General features: G+C 44.2%; 1 protein-coding gene across 2 annotated transcripts in view; it reads left to right on the top strand.

Annotated features, from left to right (window-relative positions):
• Positions 1–2991: 2991 nt before the first annotated feature.
• LOC129866590 (hepatocyte growth factor receptor-like) overlaps positions 2992–22810 on the top strand; it is an 82716-nt gene continuing 62897 nt past the window's right edge. Inside the window, exons 1-2 of one of the 2 annotated variants that reach the window (XM_055939340.1) lie at positions 2992–3307; positions 10552–11794. In XM_055939340.1, the coding sequence (XP_055795315.1) occupies positions 10553–11794 (1242 nt within the window). In that variant the 5' untranslated portion in view covers positions 2992–3307; position 10552. The remainder of the gene's footprint in view (positions 3308–10551; positions 11795–22810) is intronic. The other variant, XM_055939338.1, reaches the window with a different exon arrangement.

Below are 22810 nucleotides of genomic sequence, written 5' to 3'. Positions count from 1 at the left end.
GGCTATACCTGCATCTGCAAGCTTTTGGCTAGAGCGCAAGTGCCAATACCAGAGTGCACTAATTCGCTATGCCTAGCAAATGTTTTTTGTGACAAAACCATCAGTAGGCCAAGAGTTGAAAATGAATGGAAACCCATTTAACTATGTATGTACGTATTTTACCCACAGAATTTTATCTGCAACAAGTCAATTTGATGGAAACACAACTCTGACGGGAAAATGCGCATTTTGTTTTTATGCAGATTTTTATATTTGCATGAAAATCTGGCAATTGGATGGAGACCTAGATATAGACACCCTGCGGACTCTGGCAAGTGCGCTAGTCCAGTGTCACTTTGATTATGCTGCACATCATGGTTCACCAGCAGCCCAAAGCATCGAAAGAATAAGCTACAGATCAGCTTATAAGAATTGTACTTACATTTCCCCCCTCATACTCGTCTAGAGGTGGAGCATTTTAAGCAGCTAGCCTGGCTATCTGTGGAAAAAATAGTCATACTAATTCAACTTAGTCTGGTCCACAGAATTATCACAGACTCAGCCCCCAGGTACCTATCCAACAACCTATCCAAGAATGCCAAGAGTGTGCAAAGCTGTCGTCAAGGCAAAGGGTGACTACTTTGAAGAATCTCAAACATAAAATATATTTTGATTTGTTTAACACTTGTTTGGTTACTACATGATTCCATTTGTGTTATTTCATAGTTTTGATGTCTTCACTATTATTCTACAATGTAGAAAATAGTAAAAATAAAGAAAAACCCTTGAATGAGTAGGTGTATATGTAACGGATGTGAAATGGCTAGCTAGTTAGCGGGTACGCGCTACTAGCGTTTCAATCAGTTACGTCACTTGCTCTGAAACCTACAAGTAGTGTTGCCCCTTGCTCTGCAAGGGCCGCGGCTTTTGTGGAGCGATGGGTAACAACGTTTCGTGGGTGACTGTTGTTGATGTGTGCAGAGGGTCCCTGGTTCGCGCCCGTGTCAGGGCAAGGGGACGGTATAAAGTTAAACTGTTACATATACAACCTTTTAACTGGTACTGTATATCCCGGCGCTGTTGAGTGGAACAAACTACCACAGCAATTCAAAGCCATGCCAGCCATAACCACTTTTTAAAAGAATGGCAAAAGCTGGCTAATGTGTGAACAGTATAACTTTTTGTCTGTGTCTCTCTAATGTGTCTGTATGTATGTAATGTGTCTGTATCTCTGTAATGTGTCTGTATCTCTGTAATGTGTCTGTATCTCTGTAATGTGTCTGTATCTCTGTACTGTGTCTGTATCTATGTACTGTGTCTGTATCTATGTAATGTGTCTGTATCTATGTAATGGGTCTGTATCTTTGTAATGTGTCTGTATGTATGTAATGTGTCTGTATCTATGTAATGTGTCTGTATCTCTGTACTGTGTCTGTATCTTTGTAATGGGTATGTATCTTTGTAATGTGTCTGTATGTTTGTAATGTGCTGTATCTCTGTAATGTGTCTGTATCTATGTAAAATGTCTGTATCTATGTAATGTGTCTGTATCTCTGTAGTGTGTCTGTATCTTTGTAATGGGTCTGTATCTTTGTAATGTGTCTGTATGTATGTAATGTGTCTGTATCTCTGTAATGTGTCTGTATCTATGTAAAATGTCTGTATCTATGTAATGTGTCTGTATCTCTGTAGTGTGTCTGTATCTCTGTAATGTGTCTGTATCTATGTAATGTGTCTGTATCTACAGTATGCGTCTATTTCTATGTAATGTGTCTGTATCTATGTAATGTGTCTGTATCTGCAGTATGTGTCTGTACCTATGTAATGTGTCTGTATCTCTGTAATGTGTCTGTATCTATGTAATGTGTCTGTATATATGTAATGTGTCTGTATCTATGTAATGTGTCTGTATCTATGTAATGTGTCTGTATCTATGTAATGTGTCTGTATTTATGTAATGTGTCTGTATCTCTGTAATGTGTCTATATCTCTGTAATGTGTCTGTATCTATGTAATGTGTCTGTATCTATGTAAGGTGTCTATCTATGTAATGTGTCTGTATCTACAGTATGTGTCTGTATTTATGTAATGTGTCTGTATCTCTGTAATGTGTCTACATCTCTGTAATGTGTCTGTATCTATGTAATGTGTCTGTATCTATGTAATGTGTCTATCTACGTAATCATAAATCTTTTATGTAAAAAAAAAATGAGACCACAATGGAAATAAGTCCCCAACTTTATTGTGCCATCCCAGTCACTTTAAAACATATTTGTACTGTGTGTATATACACTGAACAAAAATATAAACACAACATGTAAAGTGTTGGTCCCATGTTTAATGAGCCGAAATAAAAGATCCCAAGAAATGTTCCATACACACAAAAGCGTATTTCTCTCAAATTTTGTGCACACATTTCTTTACATCCCAGTTAGTGAGCATTTCTCATTTGCCAAAATTATTCATCCACCTGACAGGTGTGACACATCAAGAAGCTGATTAAACAGCATGGTCATTACACAGGTGCACCTTGTGCTGAGGACCATAAAAGGCCACTCTAAAATGTGCAGTTTTGTCACACAACACAATGCTACAGATGTCTCAAGTTTTGAAGGAGTGTGCAATTGGCATGCTGACTGCAGGAATGTCCACCAGAGCTGTTGCCAGAACTTGCCTCTTTATTTATGGCTAAGGGAGCCTTTTTACCTTGACAACCAATAATTAAGAATATACTGAGTCAGTGGTCTTTCTTGGGGAAAGTCAGGTGGAACGTTGGATAGTTTTTCTAGTGTGAAGGAACGGTGCTTCTATAGCGAGGTATAGGCAATTGTATTTACTTGTTATGACACAGATCATTATTAATTAACATACAATGTGGGGACAAAGCGAACGACTGAACAATACTGAGAAAAGTTAGCGTTGTTAACGATATAACCTGTAAACTCACCTGAGTGTAATCGCGCGCCTTCCAACCTCCCGCAGTACAGTAGTCGAGAGGAGGAGCGCTGCGCGCTAAAGCGGTCAAAATACGCAGGGGGTTTGAAAGCCAGTGTGTGTGACCTACACATCTACATTATCCCCTGAGTCACACAGGTCCGCAGCTTGCGAATCGGAGTCAGAAAGAGTCGAACTTTGTCTAAGAAACGGGGAAACGGTTGTGTTCTTTGTGAAAAGAAAGGGAAAACGTCTGATAAGAGTATTCAAAGTCAAACATCTTCTGCGCATCAATTTGTTCTTTAGCCGTCAAACGTTGATGCATGCGTGAGGAATCCTGAGTTTTGTAGGCTACTATGATTTGAAAGAAGAAACCAAAACATAACTGAGACAGGTAAGTTCTATTTTTGCCTTTACATTATTTATGTTTGCTTTACTTTGAATGACTTTGTAGCCTTTGACTCATCCACGAAGCACTCGTCAATGCTTTATAGGTCGTTTTCAATACAACGTCACAATAAGGTGTAGAGCGTTCGATTTGCCTTCTTTGGGGCAAGACCCACAGCTCCGCTAATACCATTGACAACTGTGTGCCGTTTTCAAGGGATTGATAAATAAATGTTAACTATTTGGTTGAAATATCACCACCTCTTGAAGAGCATAGTCAGACCTACAAATGTCAGATTATTCCACGCAAAAACAAAACAATTGAGCACAATGGCCATTACTGAATACTTTCAATGGTTAAAGAAAATAAGATTGTCCAAATAGCCTAAGTTTTGCAATACATGCATTATAATATGCTAAGAATTTATAGCCTACACTAACCAAAATCTCCAGAATAGTCTCACAGAAATGTCCGCGTGTTTCCCTCACAGAGCAATTTCTCCCATGAGTCATTTCCCTCTCTTTAAATCACAATATATCGTCAAATATTCTGTTTCTCAAAGCTGTATTTACTTAGGATACGTCATTGTTCCTTGCAATAACACCTCTTATAGGGGATGAATTGTTTCGGGACTGGAGCAGGTGCGTGGTAGAATGTGGAGTCAAGAAAATGTGTTTTTGTTCCTCACTCTTACTCATAATTTTAAGTAAAAAACAAACTAGTCACTTGACCAGTATGCACACCTGCCAGTTTGGCTCCCATCCATCCTTGGAAATAGTATAGTAGTCAGAACTGGACTGGTGATGGTCCATGTTAATTGCTTAATTTTGCACTTTCCTCTGATTTCTTTAGATTGTAATTTGCACGACTATGGCTGACCCTGTAAAACAACATATTTCACTGCACCTATCTGGTTGTAACAGTCCTGACCTGTTTGATGTTGTTTTTATGTGTTTATGGTCAGGGCATGTGTTTTGGGTGGGCAGTCTATGTTATCTGTTTCTATGTTGGTTTTGGTTTGCCTGGTATGGCTCTTGATTAGAGGCAGGTGGTTTGCGTTTTCCTCTAATCAAGAGTCATATTTAGGTAGGGCATTCTCACTGTTTGTTTGTGGGTGATTGTCTCCTGTGATGTCTTCGTCGTTGTCGATGGTATTCACTTTCGGAGCTGTTTGGCTGTTCGTGTGTTTTGATGTAACGTTCCTGTTCGTGAGTTTACGTTTGTCTATGTAAGTTTATGTTCAGTTTCCGTTCGTTACGTTTTGTTATTTTGTAAGTTTTGAAAGTGTTTTTGTTTTGTTTAGTCGACGTCTTATTTGTAATAAAGATGGCTTATTTCCCTGACTCCGCATTTTGGTCAGAAGATCCTTCTCTCCTCACCTCATCTGAGGATGAGGAAAGCGACAGCCTTAACAGAATCACCCACCAACAAAATGTGACCAAGCGGTATGGGAATGCTCGACGGAGCAACAGGAACTTCTGGACTTGGGAGGAGATCCTGGACGGTAGAGGACCCTGGGCGCAAACTGGAGAATATCGCTGCTCTCGTGAGAAGAGTGAGGCAGCCACAGCCCAGGAGCGGTGGTTTAAGGAGGCAGCTAGGAGACGTGGATGGAAGCCGGAGAATCAAGCTCGAAACTGGAATTATGAGGGGACACGTCTTGCACGGAAGCCCGAAAAGCCCGTGAGTAACTCCCAAAAATTTCTTGGGGGGGGGGCTAAAGGGTAGTGGGCCAAGGGCAGGTAGGAGACCTGCGCCCACTTCCCAGGCTTACCGTGGAGAGCGGGAGTACGGGCAGGCGCCGTGTTACGCAGTAGAGCGCACGGTGTCTCCTGTACGAGTGCATAGTCCAGTGCGGGTTATTCCACCTCCCCGCACTGGGAGGGCTAGATTGGGTATTGAGCCAGGTGTCATGAGGCCGGCTCAACGCGTCTGGTCTCCAGTGCGTCTCCTCGGGCCGGCATACATGGCACCTGCCTTACGCATGGTTTCCCCGGTTCGCCTACACAGCCCGGTGCGGGTTATTCCACCACCCCGCACTGGGCGGGCGACCGGGAGCATTCAACCAGGTAAGGTTGGGCAGGCTCAATGCTCAAGAGAGCCAGTACGCCTGCACGGTCCGGTATTTCCGGCGCCACCTCCCCGCCCCAGCCTAGTACCTACAGTGCCTACACTACGCACTAGGCTACCAGTGCATTTCCAGAGCCCTGTTCCTCCTCCACGCACTCTCCCTATAGTGCGTGTATCCAGTTCGGTGCCTCCAGTTCCGGCCCCACGCACTAAGCCACCTGTGCGTCTCCTAAGTCCTGTACACACTGTCACTTCTCCCCGTACTAGTCCTGAGGTGCGTGCCCTCAGCCAGGTGCCACCAGTGCCGGTACCACGCACCAGGTATAGAGTACGCTTTGAGAGTTCAGTGTGCCCTGTCCCTGCTCCCCGCACTAGTATGAAGGTGCGTGTCCTTAGCCCGGTGCCTCCAGTTCCGGCACCACGCACCAGGTCTACAGTGCGCCTTATCCGGCCAGAGCCATCCGTCTCCCCAGCGCCATCTGAGCCATCCGTCTCCCCAGCGCCATCTGAGCCATCCGTCTCCTCAGCGCCATCTGAGCCATCCGTCTCCCCAGCGCCGTCTGAGCCATCCGTCTGCCAGGAGCCTGCAAAGCCGCCCGTCTGCCATGAGCCTGCAAAGCCGCCCGTCTGCCATGAGCCTACAGAGCCGTCAGCCAGACAGGAGCCGCTAGAGCCGTCAGCCAGACAGGAGCTGCTAGAGCCGTCAGCCAGACAGGATCTGCCAGAGCCGCCAACCAGACAGGATCTGCCAGAGCCGCCAACCAGACAGGATCTGCCAGAGCCGCCAACCAGACAGGATCTGCCAGAGCCGCCAACCAGACAGGATCTGCCAGAGCCGCCAGCGAGCCATGAGCAGCCAGAGCCGTCAGCCTGCCATGAGCGTCGAGAGCCGTCAGCCTGCCATGAGCGTCGAGAGCCGTCAGCCTGCCATGAGCGTCGAGAGCCGTCAGCCTGCCATGAGCGTCAAGAGCCGTCAGCCTGCCATGAGCGTAGAGAGCCGTCAGTCTGCCATGAGCGTCGAGAGCCGTCAGCCTGCATGGACCTGCCAGAGCCGTCCAAACAGGACCTGCCAGAGTCCTTCAGCCGGGATCTGCCCCTTGTCCCGGTGTTGCCCCTTGTCCCGGTGCTGCCCCTTGTCCCGGTGCTGCCCCTTGTCCCGGTGCTGACCCTTGTCCCGGTGCTGCCCCTTGTCCCGGTGCTGCCTCTTGTCCCGGTGCTGCCCCTTGTCCCGGTGCTGCCCCTTGTCCCGGTGCTGCCCCTTGTCCCGGTGCTGCCCCTTGTCCCGGTGCTGCCCCTTGTCCCGGTGCTGCCCCTTGTCCCGGTGCTGCCCCTTGTCCCGGTGCTGCCCCTTATTCCGGTGCTGGTCCTTATCCTGGTGCTGCCCCTTGTTCTGGTGCTGCCCCTTGTCCCGGTGCTACCCCTTGTCCCGGTGCTGCCCCTTGTCCCGGTGCTAGCTGTTTATTTAGGGGAAGGTAGTGTTAGGGTGGTCAGTAGAAGGGGTAGACAGAGGAGGGGAGTGACTATGGTGGTATGGGGACAGCGTCCTGAGCCGGAACCACCACCGTGGTCAACTGCCCACCCGGACCCTCCCCTGGACTTTGTGCTGGTGCGCCCGGCGTGCGCATCTTGAGGGGGGGGTACTGTAACAGTCCTGACCTGTTTGATGTTGTTTTTATGTGTTTATGGTCAGGGCATGTGTTTTGGGTGGGCAGTCTATGTTATCTGTTTCTATGTTGGTTTTGGTTTGCCTGGTATGGCTCTTGATTAGAGGCAGGTGGTTTGCGTTTTCCTCTAATCAAGAGTCATATTTAGGTAGGGCATTCTCACTGTTTGTTTGTGGGTGATTGTCTCCTGTGATGTCTTCGTCGTTGTCGATGGTATTCACTTTCGGAGCTGTTTGGCTGTTCGTGTGTTTTGATGTAACGTTCCTGTTCGTGAGTTTACGTTTGTCTATGTAAGTTTATGTTCAGTTTCCGTTCGTTACGTTTTGTTATTTTGTAAGTTTTGAAAGTGTTTTTGTTTTGTTTAGTCGACGTCTTATTTGTAATAAAGATGGCTTATTTCCCTGACTCCGCATTTTGGTCAGAAGATCCTTCTCTCCTCACCTCATCTGAGGATGAGGAAAGCGACAGCCTTAACACTGGTGTATGTGACAAGAAAACATTCTTCTTCTTTAGTTTGTTACAATCTTGTCATGATTCCATGTTTTAGGGCAGTTAATATCCTGATATCCTGAAGAAATCCCAGAGGGTTAATCAATAACTTGTTTGCAGTAATTAAGCACATGCTGTATCATTCATTATATAATAGAAACATAATTTCCATAGCCCATTCCATGATGGCAGGGGAATCAACCATTTTATACGATAATGAGTTGGATCAATGGTCTGAAAATATCAAAAACATAACTTCCTATACCAGTCACATTTATTAGGTTTTCTGAGAATCGGCAATATAAGCTATAAAAAAAAAAAGTACTCTGAGGACATTAAGTGAATGCTGGGGGGGTTCTGTTGGGCTTTCTCTCCTGCAGTTTTTGTTGTTAAAAATGTCCTGAACCACATTCTCAGATCGTCCTGATATGGATCATACTTGCAAATGATCTGATGACTATCATGCATGGGGTCTAAAATCTCTCTCTAATTCTCTCTCTCTATTCCTCTCTCTCTATTTCTCTCTCTCTATTTCTCTCTCTCTCTTCCACACTCCCTCTTTCTCTGACACTCTGACAGACCCTAAAAGCATTCCCCAGTCGATTGCCATTTAAGTGGCCTGCACCAACTATTTATCATTTTGTACAGCGCACCACTCACAGTCCCCCTGCATTGTTTTAATGGAGTTCTATCTACCACTCCCTTGGAGACATTTTCTTAACTTAGCGCGGTGGTTGGTTGCATCGCCCTGCAGAGAGGGAGGGCTGCCGTGTCCACGACTCCACCATGATTCACCATGTTGGGTCGCACTGTGGATGGAATTTGGAACCACAGAAGTGGTGCTCAATGGTGTTTGGTGGTGCTCGGTCAACACAGCAGCACGATACGTCAATAGCCTACAACTTTATTGTCCCTCAGTCAGCACATCAGCAACAGTACTCCAGTCCCTCATGAGTATCACTGATTGGCTCGTTCACAATAATAACGAGTCATAGTAGAAGTGCGGATGTATTTGATATTGAAGTACTCCAGTCCCTCATGAGTATCACTGATTGGCTCGTTCACAATAATAACGAGTCATAGTAGAAGTGCGGATGTATTTGATATTGAAGTGGGGCTCTATAATGCTCCCATATCAGCTTTCAGCAACAGTGATATTACTGACGTGATGCTGTGGTGGAGTGAGTAAACCATGGCTTTAAACCCCAACACACAGTTCCATGTGTGTGCCGAGCTGACAAGCAATTTGTCCCTCTCTCTTGTGTTTCTAATGGTCTCTATTTTTAGCAAGAGGTTGACATACACCTTCGCCAAACACATTTAAACTCAGTTTTTCACAATTCCTGACATTTAATCCGAGTAAAAATTCCCTGTCTAAGGTCAGTTAGGATCACCACTTTATTTTAATAATGTGAAATGTCAGAATAATAGTACAGAGAATGATTTATTTCAGCTTTTATTTCTTTCATCACATTCCCAGTGGGTCAGAAGTTTACATACACTCAATTAGAATTTGGTATGATTGTCTTTAAATTGTTTAGCTTGGGTCAAACTTTTCGGGTAGCCTTCCACAAACTTCCCACAATAAGTTGGGTGAATTTTGGCCCATTCCTCCCTCCAGACAGAGCTGGTGTAACTGAGTCAGGTTTGTAGGCCTCCTTGTTCGCACACGCTTTTTCAGTTCTGCCCACAAATCTTCTATAGCATTGAGATCAGGGCTTTGTGATGGTCACTCCAATACCTCGATTTGTTGTCCTTAAGCCATTTTGCCACAACTTTGGAAGTATGCTTGGGGTCATTGTCCATTTGGAAGCCCCATTTGCGACCAAGCTTTAACTTCCCGACTGATGTCTTGAGATGTTGCTTCAATATATCCACATCATTTTCCATCCTCGTAATGCCATCTATTTGGTGAAGTGCATCAGTCCCTCCTGCAGCAAAGCACCCCCACAACATGATGCTGCCACCCCGTGCTTCACGGGTGGGATGGTGTTCTTTGACTTGCAGGCCTCCCCCGTTTTCCTTTAAACATAACGATGGTCATCATGGCCAAACAGTTATATTTTCGTTTCATCAGACCAGAGGACATTTCTCCAAAAAGTACGATATTTGTCACGATGTGCAGTTGCAAACTTTAGTCTGGCTTTTCTATGGCGGTTTTGGAGCAGTGGCTTCTTCCTTGTTGAGCGTTCTTTCAGGTTATGTTGATATAGGACTCGTTTTACTGTGGAAATAGATGCTTTTGTACCTGTTTCCTCCAGCATCTTCACAAGGTCCTTTTCTGTTGTTCTGGAATTGATTTGCACTTTTAGCACCAGAGTACGTTAATCTCTAGGAGACAGAACGAATCTCCTTCCTGAGCAGTGTGATGGCTGCGTGGTCCCATGGTGTTTACTATTGTTTGTACAGATGAACGTGGTACCTTCAGGCGTTTGGAAATTGCTCCTAAGGATGAGCCAGATTTTTTTTTCTGAGGTCTTGGCTGATTTCTTTTGATTTTCCCATGATGTCAAGCAAAGAGGCACTGCGTTTGAAGATAGGCCTTGAAATACATCCACAGGTACACCTCCAATTGACTCAAATGATGTCAATTAGCCTATCAGAAGCTTCTAAAGCCATGACATCATTTTCTGGAATTTTCCAAGCTGTTTAAAGGCACAGTCAACTTAGTGTATGTAAACTTCTGACCCACTGGAATTGTGATACAGTGAATTATAAGTGAAGTAATCTGTATGTAAACAATTGTTGGAAAAACTACTTGTGCCATGCACAAAGTAGATGTCCTAACCGACTTGCCAAACTATAGTTTGTTAACGAGAAATTTGTGGAGTGGTTGAAAAACGAGTTTTAATGACTCCAACCTAAGTGTATGTAAACTTCCGACTTCAACTGTAGCTCTGTCTGATCAAGTGAGGGCAATCGAGGAAGACATTTAAAAAATGGATGGTGTTTTCTTTGTGTTAGTGACTGTTCTGAATAAGTAATTCCTCATTTTTAACTCATTTTTTAAACTTATTTTTGGAACAGGATGAAGAATATCTGCTTGTTGGACATCGCTCACATTGTGATCATCCGCTGGGCTCTGTGTTTCTCTGGGTCCGTGGTGATGGGTCAGTGTAATGAGGCAGCTGAGAACTCCAAGCTCAACCTGTCTGTGACCTACGACCTGCCCAGCTTTGAGGCCAACTCCGCCATTCAGAACCTGGTAACCTTCGAGGGGATCGTCTACATTGGTGCCGTGAACCGAATCTACGCGCTGTCAGAGAACCTGACCAAGCTGTCAGAGTACCGGACTGGGCCCGTGTCTGAAGGCGCTGTCAGAAGGCGGTGTGGTCCTAGTTGTCAGGATGGAGCCTGTGGTAAGACCAACGCTGTGGTGGACAACTATAACATGGCCCTGCTGGTGGAGCGTTATTATGATGATGAGCTGTTCAGCTGCGGCTCAGCGGACGCCGGTGTCTGCCGTCGCCACCTGCTAGAGGAGAGAAAGAAGGTGGACGGGGAGGTACAGTGCATGTATTCACCCAAGACAGATAATGGAGGACGGCACGGCTGCCCCGACTGCGTGACTAGCCCCCTGGGGTCCCGTGTGCTCAACGTGGAGAGCGGAGGCGTGGTGCGATTCTTCGTAGGAAACTCGGAGATCCCTGGAAGCCCATCCCGGATGATCTCCGGCCCCCAGGCCCAGCAGCCACAACACCACACCATCTCAGTGCGTCAGATGAAAGAAACCCAAGATGGTTTCCGCTTCTTCTCCGACCAGTCCTACATGAATTTGGCCCCGGCCCTCCGCGGCGACCACCACCTCCAGTATGTCTATTCCTTCCAGAGCGGCTACCACGCCTACTTCCTCACCGTGCAGCGCGAGAGCCACAGCTCGCAGGTTTACCACACCCGCATCGTCCGCATGTGCGGCACCGACCCGGAGCTGCGGCGCTATGTGGAGATGCCATTCGAGTGCATCCTGACGGAGAGGAGGAGGCGGCGGCGCTCAGCCAGCATCGAGGTGTTTAATGTCCTCCAGGCAGCCCATGTGGCCAAGGCGGGCCGCGAGCTGAGGCAGGAGATGGGGCTGAAGGAAGGGGAGGACGTGCTGTTCGCCGCCTTTGCCCGGTCCAAGCCAGACTCTCCGGAACCCAGTACAAGCTCGGCCGTCTGCGTCATCTCACTGGCAGATGTCAACAACTTCTTCAAGGACTTCATCCAGAAGTGCCACACCAAGCAGCCGTACCACTTCACCGGCTCCGAGGAGAAGCGCTGCTACAACGGGGTAAGAACTGAACAACAATGCACTATAAAAGTTATGTGTTATAGAATAGACTGCACTGTAGATGTAGTGAGAGTACTCTTCAAGGGTATTACGGTTATTAGGTTATTTTCGGGATTTTAGAGTTTGAGAATTAGCTACTGCAGTAAATATGGTATGTAGTTGACTTGAATTTAACATGGATTAAGGAGATCTAGCGAGGCAAAAGGATTCAGTGATAAATCATTATGGGAGGGAGTCAACTGTCTTGCCTCACGCCACTCCTCTTCTCTGTCTTCTCCATCCATCCATCATCATTGATGGGATCAATCGGTTAAATCATCTGATCAATAGTGACATGAGTTTAACTGCTGACGACCTCTCCAGAGGTCCTGTCAATAGTCCTGTCAATATCTGTGGCAGCACTAAAAATCCTCCCTTGACTTTATCAATACCTGGGTTCAAATACAATTTACAATAATTGCTTAAGCAAACACTCAATGTACAGTATATTTGAAAGATTTCAAGTAGTATTTGATTCCAGGTAGGCCTGACTGAATCATTACCTAACCTGCAGCCATATAACTTATAGGTCTGGTCACCATGTAATGTTACGTCAGTATATAACTCAGGTGCACTCCCACAGAATAAGGATGTTAGTTAATAGGTTTTAACGGTTATGTAGCTACAGTACAGATACCGAGGGAGGAGAGCAGGGGAGGGGGCTGCAGAGAAGAATGCAGAGGGGACAAATGGAATCATGGAATGCGTTTCTGACTCTTAGCGAGCCACGATGAATCTGTGGTAGAATAACAGGGACTCAGCAGCTGCTGGGAGGAAGATGATCCCATCCCTATGCCCGTCAGAGCAGAGGCATCTAATGAGAATCTCTCTCTCTCTCTTTCTCTCACTCCCTCTTGAAAATAGTTTTGCACGAGGGACAATTTCCTCTCCATCACAAGGATTGTATCTATTTTTCTGTGATACCCCCAAGTGTCTTAAAATAGAGAATCAGAACTCTGGACTACTGATGGTCAATGTTATCTCTCTGCTTTCCCATCTACATGCCCACCTACATCTGATTCCATCTGTGGGAAAGAGAAAACTGTTTTAGTCTAGATATAGCATTAAGCCAACCAATGACAGTGCACATCAAGCTACTTCTAAAGTTCTATATCTATTCTATTCTACGCTGAAACACAACCCCGCCGAGCCGCACTGCTTCTTGACACAATGCACGCTTAACCCGGAAGCCAGCCGCACCAATGTGTCGGAGGAAACACAGTACACCTGGCGACCGTGTCAGCGTGCATGCGTCCGGCCCGCCACAGGAGTTGCTAGAGCGCGATGAGACAAGGACTTCCCGGCCCCTGGACGACTCTGGCCAATTGTGCGTTGCCTCATGGGTCTCCCGGTCTCAACCGGCTGCGACATAGCTCGGAATCGAACCAGGATCTGTAGTAACGCAGCTAGCACTGCGGTGCACAATCTTATCAGAGATTATTTTTCCTTGACTAATTACACTACTTGACAGACAAGAGAGCGACGTCAGATGCCTTGAGGTGCAGGGTTCTCTACACTTATAAAGTGTAATAATCTGTAACACCTTTTAATAATTCCACAGTCAGAAGCAGGCTACGTTTTTATAGCCTACATCATCTTTCTTGGCAGCTGTTGCGTGTCAGAAACCCCATTATTATTGTTTTGGGTTTAGTGGTGTACAGTCTCTCCTGTTCTTGTTCTCAGTCTCTCTTTCACCGACTCTGAACACTCTCAAACATTCATCACTCAAATCTGCTATTTCAAATATTTTGGTTTTGTGGGTATAGCTGCTTCAGACAATGTCATACAGTTGAATCCATCTTGTCGATTATCAAATGTTGTGTTGATTTGCTGCAGCCAAAAGAGCTTTTAACGTTACGCGACAGGTAAACGCTAACAGGGTTTCTCTTTGTACGTATGACTTTAACAGTCATTCAAACATATTGTGCTTTCGAGTCTAAACAACGAGTAATTTAAACTTTGAAGCACCACTTTTTTCTTTTACTCGGGAAAGGCAGTAAAGAACTAATGAGTATGAGCGTACAATAACTGACCAACCGTCCCAATGTTTTGCCCTGTTTTTGTTTTAAAGCCTGAAGAAGGATCTCATCCCAGTTGTTGTCTAATGAATGTATGGGTCGTATTCAGTGGCATATGGCAAGTAGACCCTCTCTCTTATCGCGTAGTAAGAGAACCAGATAATCTAGGCCATAAAACAGTAAAAAGTTGTAAACGTATGAGGAATGCTTTAGTGCACTTTTTACATAATTCTTTATCATCTGGTCAACTAAACTCCTGTCGTTGACCTGGAATAGGAATTTAAAGGAGGGTTGGAGAAGTGAGCCGATGCAAGAGCATGTTTGATGATGTAAATGGTGGTTGTCAATTCCACCGAGCCTCTTAACTCCTGGCTATGGGCCCATAGGGCTCTGGTCAAAAGTAGTGGACTATGTAGGGCATAGGGGGCCATTTAGGATGTGCCCAAGTAGTGTAGGGAGCCAGATATGATAAATGATACAATGGTGTCTCTGTCGCCTTGTTCATGTGCTATAGGCTAGAGCCAGTCTCTTTTCAGTAGCTGCTCATTGCCTCTCTCACTGCAGGCTTATTGTGGGTCTCATGGGGGCCGTTTGTTAGTTACCAGAAACACAAATCATCTAGAATACTAATGAAAGACTAATAACTTGTCCCCTCAAAAGACTTACTGTATACACACAAAGTTCAACGAGCCTCTTGAAGCTATTGATTGGATTAGACAGGAGATTTTGGCTTGACAATGTTATTGGCAACAAAAAGAAACACTACACGTTTTGCTGTGTAATGGTAAAGGAAGAGAGTGAGAGATGGTTCAGACTTGGAATGTCACCAACAGGCTTTGTGGCCATTATCATAAGTTGAGTCGAGAGAAAGAGAGAGAGAGAGAAAGAGAGACAGAGAGAGGCAAGGGGGACAATTGGTCTCTAAAAATAACAAACGACCACATTTAAAGTCAAAATTATTATTAGATTACCATTGATCTGTGAAAACCCACCCGACGCTGATTGCTTTTAAATTGAATCTGAAGCCTGATTGATTGTACGTATGTAATATAATTCCAATGGAAGAGGCTTTTGATTGACAGTCATTGTAATTAGCAGTACTGTTTAAATGAACAGGTTTTAAAGGGTGGCCTTAAGAACAAAAAAATAAATAATAATTTCTGATTATGAAATGCAACAAAGATATATGTCCTTATATATCCAGCATCGAACACATCACTATATACTTTTAAAAAGTGTCCATTCAACAGTTGAGTAAGATCTACAGTAAGGGGCTACTGCTGCTGTTTGAGATGCACGCACTGTGTTGCCACACATAGAATTTGGAATTAGAATGCTAGAATGGCATTAACCTTCTTATGATTGTATTAAGGTCAGCCATTTTGTTCAGGGAGTTGGTCAACCATTGTTTGCCAGTGCTGTCATAAGATATTGTGTAAAATAATGAATTTGAAGAATTTATCTGAACTGTATGTTTGTTAGCCTGGGTACCAGTCTCTTTAGCTAATCCACTCCATGTACTCCATGTCATGTGCCAAAGAGACTGGCCTTTCCTCTTCAAATATGAACATTCTATCAATAACGTGCTTGAGGATAATAGTGGATTTGATCCTTATTCCATCACCCTCACAGCTATCCTCCAATCCCAATGATTATGCACATTTTGGGACTTTTTTCTCTCCACAACCATTTTTTCGTTTGTCCGGACGAAACCAGTCTGTCAAAAGTTGCTACCTCACCTCTACATTTTTACACTTAATACATACTCCAATTCAAACCCCAAAATATCGTAGTCTTTGTTATAGATTCTAATTATATTTTTGAGGAGGCACATGTAAAATGTGTTCCACACACACATACAGTTGAGGTCGGAAGTTTACATACACCTTAGCCAAATACATTTAAATTCCGTTTGTCACAATTCCAAACATTGAATCATAGTAAAAAGCCTTCCACAAGCTTCCCACAATAAGTTGGGTGAATTTTGGCCCATTCCCCCTGACAGAGCTGGTGTAACTGAGTCAGGTTTGTAGGCCTCTTTGCTCGGACACGCTTTTTCAGTTCTGCCCACAAATCTTCTATAGGATTGAGGTCAGGGCTTTGTGATGGCCACTCCAATACCTTGACTTTGTTGTCCTTAAGCCATTTTGCCACAACTTTGGAAGTATGCTTGGGGTCATTGTCCATTTGGAAGACCCATTTGCGACCAAACTTTAACTTCCTGACTAATGCTTGAGATGTTGCTTCAATATATAAACATAATTTTCTTCCCTCGTGATGCCATCTATTTTGTGAAGTGCACCTGTCCCTCCTGCAGCAAAGCACCCCCACAACATGATGCTGCCACCCCTGTGCTTCACGGTAGGGGTGATGTTCTTCGGCTTGCAAGCCTCCCCCTTTTTCCTCCAAACATAATGATGGTCATTATGGCCAAACAGTTATATTTTTGTTTCATCAGAACAGAGGACATTTCTCCAAAAAGTACGATCTTTGTCCCCATGTGCAGTTGCAAACCGTAGTCTGGCTTTTTTACAGCGGTTTTGGAGCAGTGGCTTCTTCCTTGCTGAGCGGCCTTTCAGGTTATGTCGATATAGGACTCGTTTTACTGTGGATATAGATACTTTTGTACCTGTTTCCTGCAGCATCTTCACAAGGTCCTTAGCTGTTGTTCTGGGATCGATTTCCACTTTTTGTACCAGAGTACGTTCATCTCTAGGAGACAGAACGCGTCTCCTTCCTGAGCAGTATGACGGCTGCGTGGTACCATGGTGTTTATACTTGCGTACTATTGTTTGTACAGATGAACGAGGTACCTTCAGGCATTTGGAATTTGCTCCCAAGGATGAACCAGACATCCACAGGTACACCTCCAATTGACTCAAATGATGTCAATTAACTTATCAGAAGCTTCTGAAACCATAACATAATTTTCTGGAATTTTTCAAGCTGTTTAAAGGCACAGTCAACTTAGTTTATGTACACTTCTGACTCACTGGAATTGTGATACAGTGAATTATAAGTGAAACAATCTGTCTGTAAACAATTGTTGGAAAAATTACTTGTGTCATGCACAAAGTAGATGTCCTAACCAACTTGCCAAAACTATAGATTGTTAACAAGAAATTTGTGGAGTGGTTGAAAAACGAGTTTTAATGACTCCAACATATGTGTATATAAACTTCCGACTTCAACTAAGTACCCTCCAAGTACCCTACTTGGACACCGGCTCTCCACAATTTCTCACTCTCCCACGCCAAATAGCCATTAAGCTAGGGCTCTTCGTAGGTCGCGATTTTTTTACCTGGTTACAATAGCACTCACAGCTTTCCAAGAAAACCAACATTTTGACATTTATGGTCTGTATATTTATAGGCTATTTATACAGTTAATGTATATTGAACCTGTATAAACTGTATTTAATTGAATAGGATCTCAATGGTCCCACATGCCTGAGCATGCTGGTGCCCTGCCTGCCTGCTGTCACTAGGATGTTGTGGTAGAACCAACCCAGGGTTTTATTCACCAGACACCAAACAGAAGAAAACGGACCAAAACATTAAGGGACTAACCGAAACTGTCCAATAAGAATTTCTAGTTTTTGTTGCAAATCTCTAGTTTTTGTTGCAAAATGTTTTCCATTTAACTACTGAATATGCCCCGGTGGTTTAGGTCACAGCTCGCCTGGTGGGAGGGAGAGGCTCAACATCACTTCACTGGTGAAATGAACAAAATCATGAAAATACAGGATCGTTCCTGCCCTGTCCTGTTCAAATCCATAATAATCCCACAATATTGGGTTTTGATATAGTAGGATAGGTGTGTATGCCTGGTGTATGTGTGAGTGTGCACGTATAAGTGAAAGCAAGAGGAACTGAGAAAGGTACCAGATAAGTCAACAGTTGTGTGAGGTTCAGCTTGAGATTTTGTGTTTGTTTTCCTCAACCTGCATCTGTTTCACAAAACCACACACACTCACCAGCCTAGCCCCTATGAACATGTGGTAAGAGTTGGGTGAGAGACCCTGCAGCTGCATACTCTCTCAGGCACCTCCACCTCCACCCCCTCAACTCAGTGACTCCATCCCAGTGTGAGCTCAGACCAGTACAGTGTGTCATGACTTGTCCGTGCCCAGACAGGCTCCGTGCTTGAGGAAAGGCTGAGCAACAGCAGCTAGATACCACCAGGCACCAGAGACTGACTGGCACGCTGGCCACCTGGCATCCAGCTGCTAACTGATTGCCTTCAGCACCTGTCTGTGGGGTAGAATAAATATTATAGAAATAGAGAACAAAATTATAGAAACCCCATGTCATATAAACACTATGTCATAATGGCACAGTTCACTATTTCACATGATGTATTAAGTCCTTGCCCATAGAAAGTCATGGAAAACCTTACTTACTTTACCAGGCTGTAGGCTTATAAACTTGCATTGACCAACACTAACTGTGCAATATACAGAGAAGAGCAGTGGGTCAATATTCTGCGACCGAGTCGTGGTTACGTAAGATTGTCCTTTTGGTCAATCGATGATGACATTATCAAACTGGACTTTGATTCTCAATGAATGAAAACAGATATGTTTAAAAAGCTGTTTATTTCAGACATTCTTCAAGGCGGGTAGGTTTTCTGTTGGTTAGAAATTCTCCAAGGCTGGTGTGTTTGCTGTTTGCAGTAGTGGCCGTTGATTGGTGAATACCTGGGGCGTGAGGTGGTTGGAGATGTCAACAAAGCAGGATGACAGAAACTACCGGTAGTTTCTCCGAGAAGATATATAAAGCGATCTGTGCATTTGAACAACAGCATAAATACACCTTTTTCACTTTTGCATGTCAAAAACCGAATGACCAATGCTGCACATGCTGCCACTGTTTTGAGCAGATCAGATTATACTCAAGTGCACCAGGAATAATGCAACAAGCATACAAATGCAATAAGTGAAAACACATTATCTAACTGAGGATAGCTGGCTAACATAATGTGACAAAGTATGATGTGCTGGCTACTAAACGTTCGTCCTGAAATAACTTCATATTTCCGAGTAAGTCAGATATGAGTTTAGAAAGACTTGAAATTGGCATGGGAGATAACTAGCTAGCAAGCTACCAGCTAGCTATATCAAAAGGTAGATAACTGGTTAGTTTTAGCTAAAAAATGTACCAATCTATTTATCAATGTTTCTCAAAATTACTATACCTGGCTAAATAATTTGATCATGCTTTGTGATACACCCGGTTTTATGCTGTTTTAGTCCACACAACATGTCGCCCTGTCACCTACAATAGAACCTGATAAACAACATTAGGGGCAAACAATCAAATTGCCCGCGCTTTTTTGTCCTACCAGATCCGCGATGAGAAGGTTCTAGCTAGTGTATCCCTCTGTCCTTCAACTCTTGTTGGATGTAGGCTCCTGTGACTGTTATGATAATTTATTTGCAAGTCAATTACAATTAGCTTTTTGCTTTAGAGCCATCTGTACCTGATAGAGAAGTTCTACTGTAGTCTCACCTGCGGAAGTAAGCTGTCTGGCGCAAGATACTTTTTGGGAGGAGGAGACTAGAGCAGACCCAGAAGATCCGACTGAATGGACGCACATTTGAGCACCCCAAGACGGTCTATTTACTTTGTGCTGTTATAATCTATGCTATGAAATCCTCCTATTTCATTGGGGCTGTCCCCCCTCATAGAAAATAGCTGGCAACACAATCCAAGCATGTTCGCACAATGTTGGCAGTCACTGTGGGGCAAGTAACTGAACATCTTGCTTTTAACAATATATTTTTGAAACAGACAAACTACACATTTACCGCATTTTTATGAGCATTTAAAACAGAATCCATGTAAGGTATTTTTTGGACCAATCACAAGTGTGGCGCTGCCCCTAACTCCCGAATGGGCGAGCCGCCTCTGGCTGTTTGTTCAAAATTTGCCAGGGCTGGTGTGTTTGCTGTTTGTTAGAAATTCTCCAGGGCTGGTGTGTTTTCTCAGTTTACATATGCAGGTATTTCCTGGTAATAATCGGGTTGCTTTCTGTGGTAAATGTTAGTTTATATTTTGCATTAAGTTAATCATTAGTGAGCGGTCTCCTGTCCCAGTTCTCTGTGACTTGTTTGGGAAAAACAACATTGCGTAGTATAGGTGTGTGCTTCTTGTCTGTTTGTGAGGTTGGAATTGTGTGCACACCTTACCTTATCTATGAGCAGTAACTAGTGGAAATGTCTCCCTCCACTTGCAACCTGTCTGTCTCCCAGAGGGAAAGCACATACTGGAATTGCCCTGACACGGATCTCTGCTGTCCACCGCTCTTGTCCTCATCAATTTCTCTTTTCGACATGCCGTTACAAATTATATACATTCTCTTCAAATCACATATCTTCCATTTTGTCCTCCACACATCTAAGCAGGGATTTTGCAAAAACTTGGCTACTTTATTGCTTCTAAGAGGTCTTTGCCAATAGTCCCTAAGGCTCCACATGATACACTTGTTTAGTGTGTGATGTGGAGTGAAGGAGCTTTGCTCAGTTGAGCTTAGTTATGAGTCAAGGGCCCAGAGCTGTTTTCTAATCAGTCACCTGCCGTTCCTCCTACTCCTTTACTTCTCCGCCTCTACCTCCACACAGTGATATCCTGCTTCCTGGTGGAAAAGGTGCTATGTGTACACACTCGTCTTTCGGCATGCACGCACATACACGAGGCACCCTACTGGCCAGTGCCCTTACCTCAAACCCCTTCCCCCTCATCTCTTCTTAAAGCGTTGTCTCACTACCAGTCTGAGCTGGCTTCATGGATGGCCCAGGTTTTAAACACCAAGGTCAGTGTAGGGGAGGAGCAGTGGAGCAGAAACAGCCCTCTGTGTTAGGCCAGCCGGTCTACTCCACCCTGTGGGCACGGGAGCCCAGGCCAGCGCCCCAGCATGGACCTCAGACAGACTAACATGGTGGACTCTACAGACCTATGGACTTCTGGACTTCGCCATGCAGTTGCATATGTCTCTAGCACTTGATTTTAGGGGTCCGTAATAAACCATTTATAAAGGCATTTATAAATTATTTGTTCACCATTTATTAATAATTACTCCCAAGTTTAAAAAACATCCACTAAGTCTTTTTGCAGTCCCTAGTCCAAAGTGAGCACTATTTATACTTTATAAATGTTTTGAGTGAACAGATAAAAGATGGGGATGCCATTGGTAGACATTCAAGCCATACCTGGTAAAAGAATAAGCATGCCACACAGTATGTGGAAATATATTATGTTCTGGGAATTGCCAGGGATCTCCTGATACGATATTATCACAATACTAAGAGCCAATACAATATTTATTGCGATTCTCACGATTCTACATGTATTGTGAATCGATACACAGTTTTTATTGCGATTTCATGTTCCAAAAATATTTCTCACTATATGTCTGCTCCAGAGAGAGAAGAAATGTCTGCTACAGAGAAATATGTTGGCTAACTATTTAAAAAGAAGATGGAGAACAAGCTATAATATGAACAATACCAGAGTTTTGGCGCACGCACAGCCGACTAGCGCTAGCTAACGCTACCTAACGCAACAAAAAAATCTCTCTCTATTTTTTTTTTTAACCTTTTACTGCAGTCGGCTAAATCTGGGTCACACAGAGTGTTTCATGGTCGTCTTAAATACATTTACTTAGAAACAAATGTATACACCTCACACACATAGTTATGCAACCTGGTCTCAGCATTTCAACCAACCACCCTACTTTTTGTTGTTGTTTTTTGCCTTAAGTAACCATCTTTCTTATGTAACCATACAAAACCTAACATTGGACTGCAGGAAAGCGCTACCAAATCTATACTACAGTCAAGGTATCAATATCCAGTGCCTTGAGAAAGTATTCATACTCTTTGACAGATTGTGTTACAGCCTGAATTCAAAATGGAATTAAATAGATGTCACCCATCCACACACAATATCCCATAATGACAGTGAAAACATGTATTTTTGTTTTGCTAAATTTTTTTTGAAAATGAAATATCTTATTTACATAAGTATTCACACCCCTGAGTCAATACATGTTAGAATCACCTTTGGCAGCGATTACAGCTGTGAATCTTTCTGGGTGTCTCTAAGAGCTTTTACACACCTGGATTGTACAGTGTTTGCTATTTTTTGATTGTTTTATTCTCCAAGCTCTGTCAAGTTGGTTGTTGATCATTGCTAGACAGACGTTTTCAAGTCTTGCCATTTATTTTCAAGCCGATTTAAGTCAAAACTGTAAGTAGGCCACTTACCACAAAGAACATTCAATGTCGTTGTGGTAAGCAACTCCAGTGTAGATCTGGCCTTTATCAGGAATCAAGGTAAGACTCAAGTGCAGACTGTGTGAAGTAACAATGTTAATTGTAACCACAGGGGCAGGCAAACGTCAGGTCAAGGCAGGCAGGGGTCGATAATCCAGAGTAGGAGCAAAGGTACAGGATGGCAGGCTCAGGGACAGAGACAGGCAGTGGTCAGGCGGGCGGGTACAGGGTCAGGACAGGCAAGGGTCAAAAACCAGGAGGATGAGAAAAAGAGAGACTGGGAAAAGAGCTGAGATGACAAACCCTGGTAAGCTTGACAAACAAGACGAACTGGCACCGACAGACAGAAAACACAGGTATAAATACCCAGAGGATAAGTGGGGAAGATGGGCGACACCTGGAGGGGGTGGAGACAAGCACAAGGACAGGTGAAACAGATCAGAGCTGACACTTGTGTTTTAGGTTATTGTCCTGCTGAAAGTTGAATTTGTCTCCCAGTGTCTGTTGGAAGGCAAACTGAACCAGGTTTTCCTCTATGATTTTTCCTGTACTTAGCTCTATTCAGTTTATTTTTATCCCCCAAAAAAGTCCCTAGTCCTTGCCGATGGCAAGCATACCCATAACATGATGCAGCCACCACTACGCTTGAAAATATGAGGAGTGGTACTCAGTAATGTGTTGTGT

Source organism: Salvelinus fontinalis, chromosome 12, assembly GCF_029448725.1.
Source record: "Salvelinus fontinalis isolate EN_2023a chromosome 12, ASM2944872v1, whole genome shotgun sequence".
In the NCBI taxonomy this organism is placed as follows: domain Eukaryota; kingdom Metazoa; phylum Chordata; class Actinopteri; order Salmoniformes; family Salmonidae; genus Salvelinus; species Salvelinus fontinalis.
This window is presented reverse-complemented; position numbering and strand designations above follow the sequence as displayed.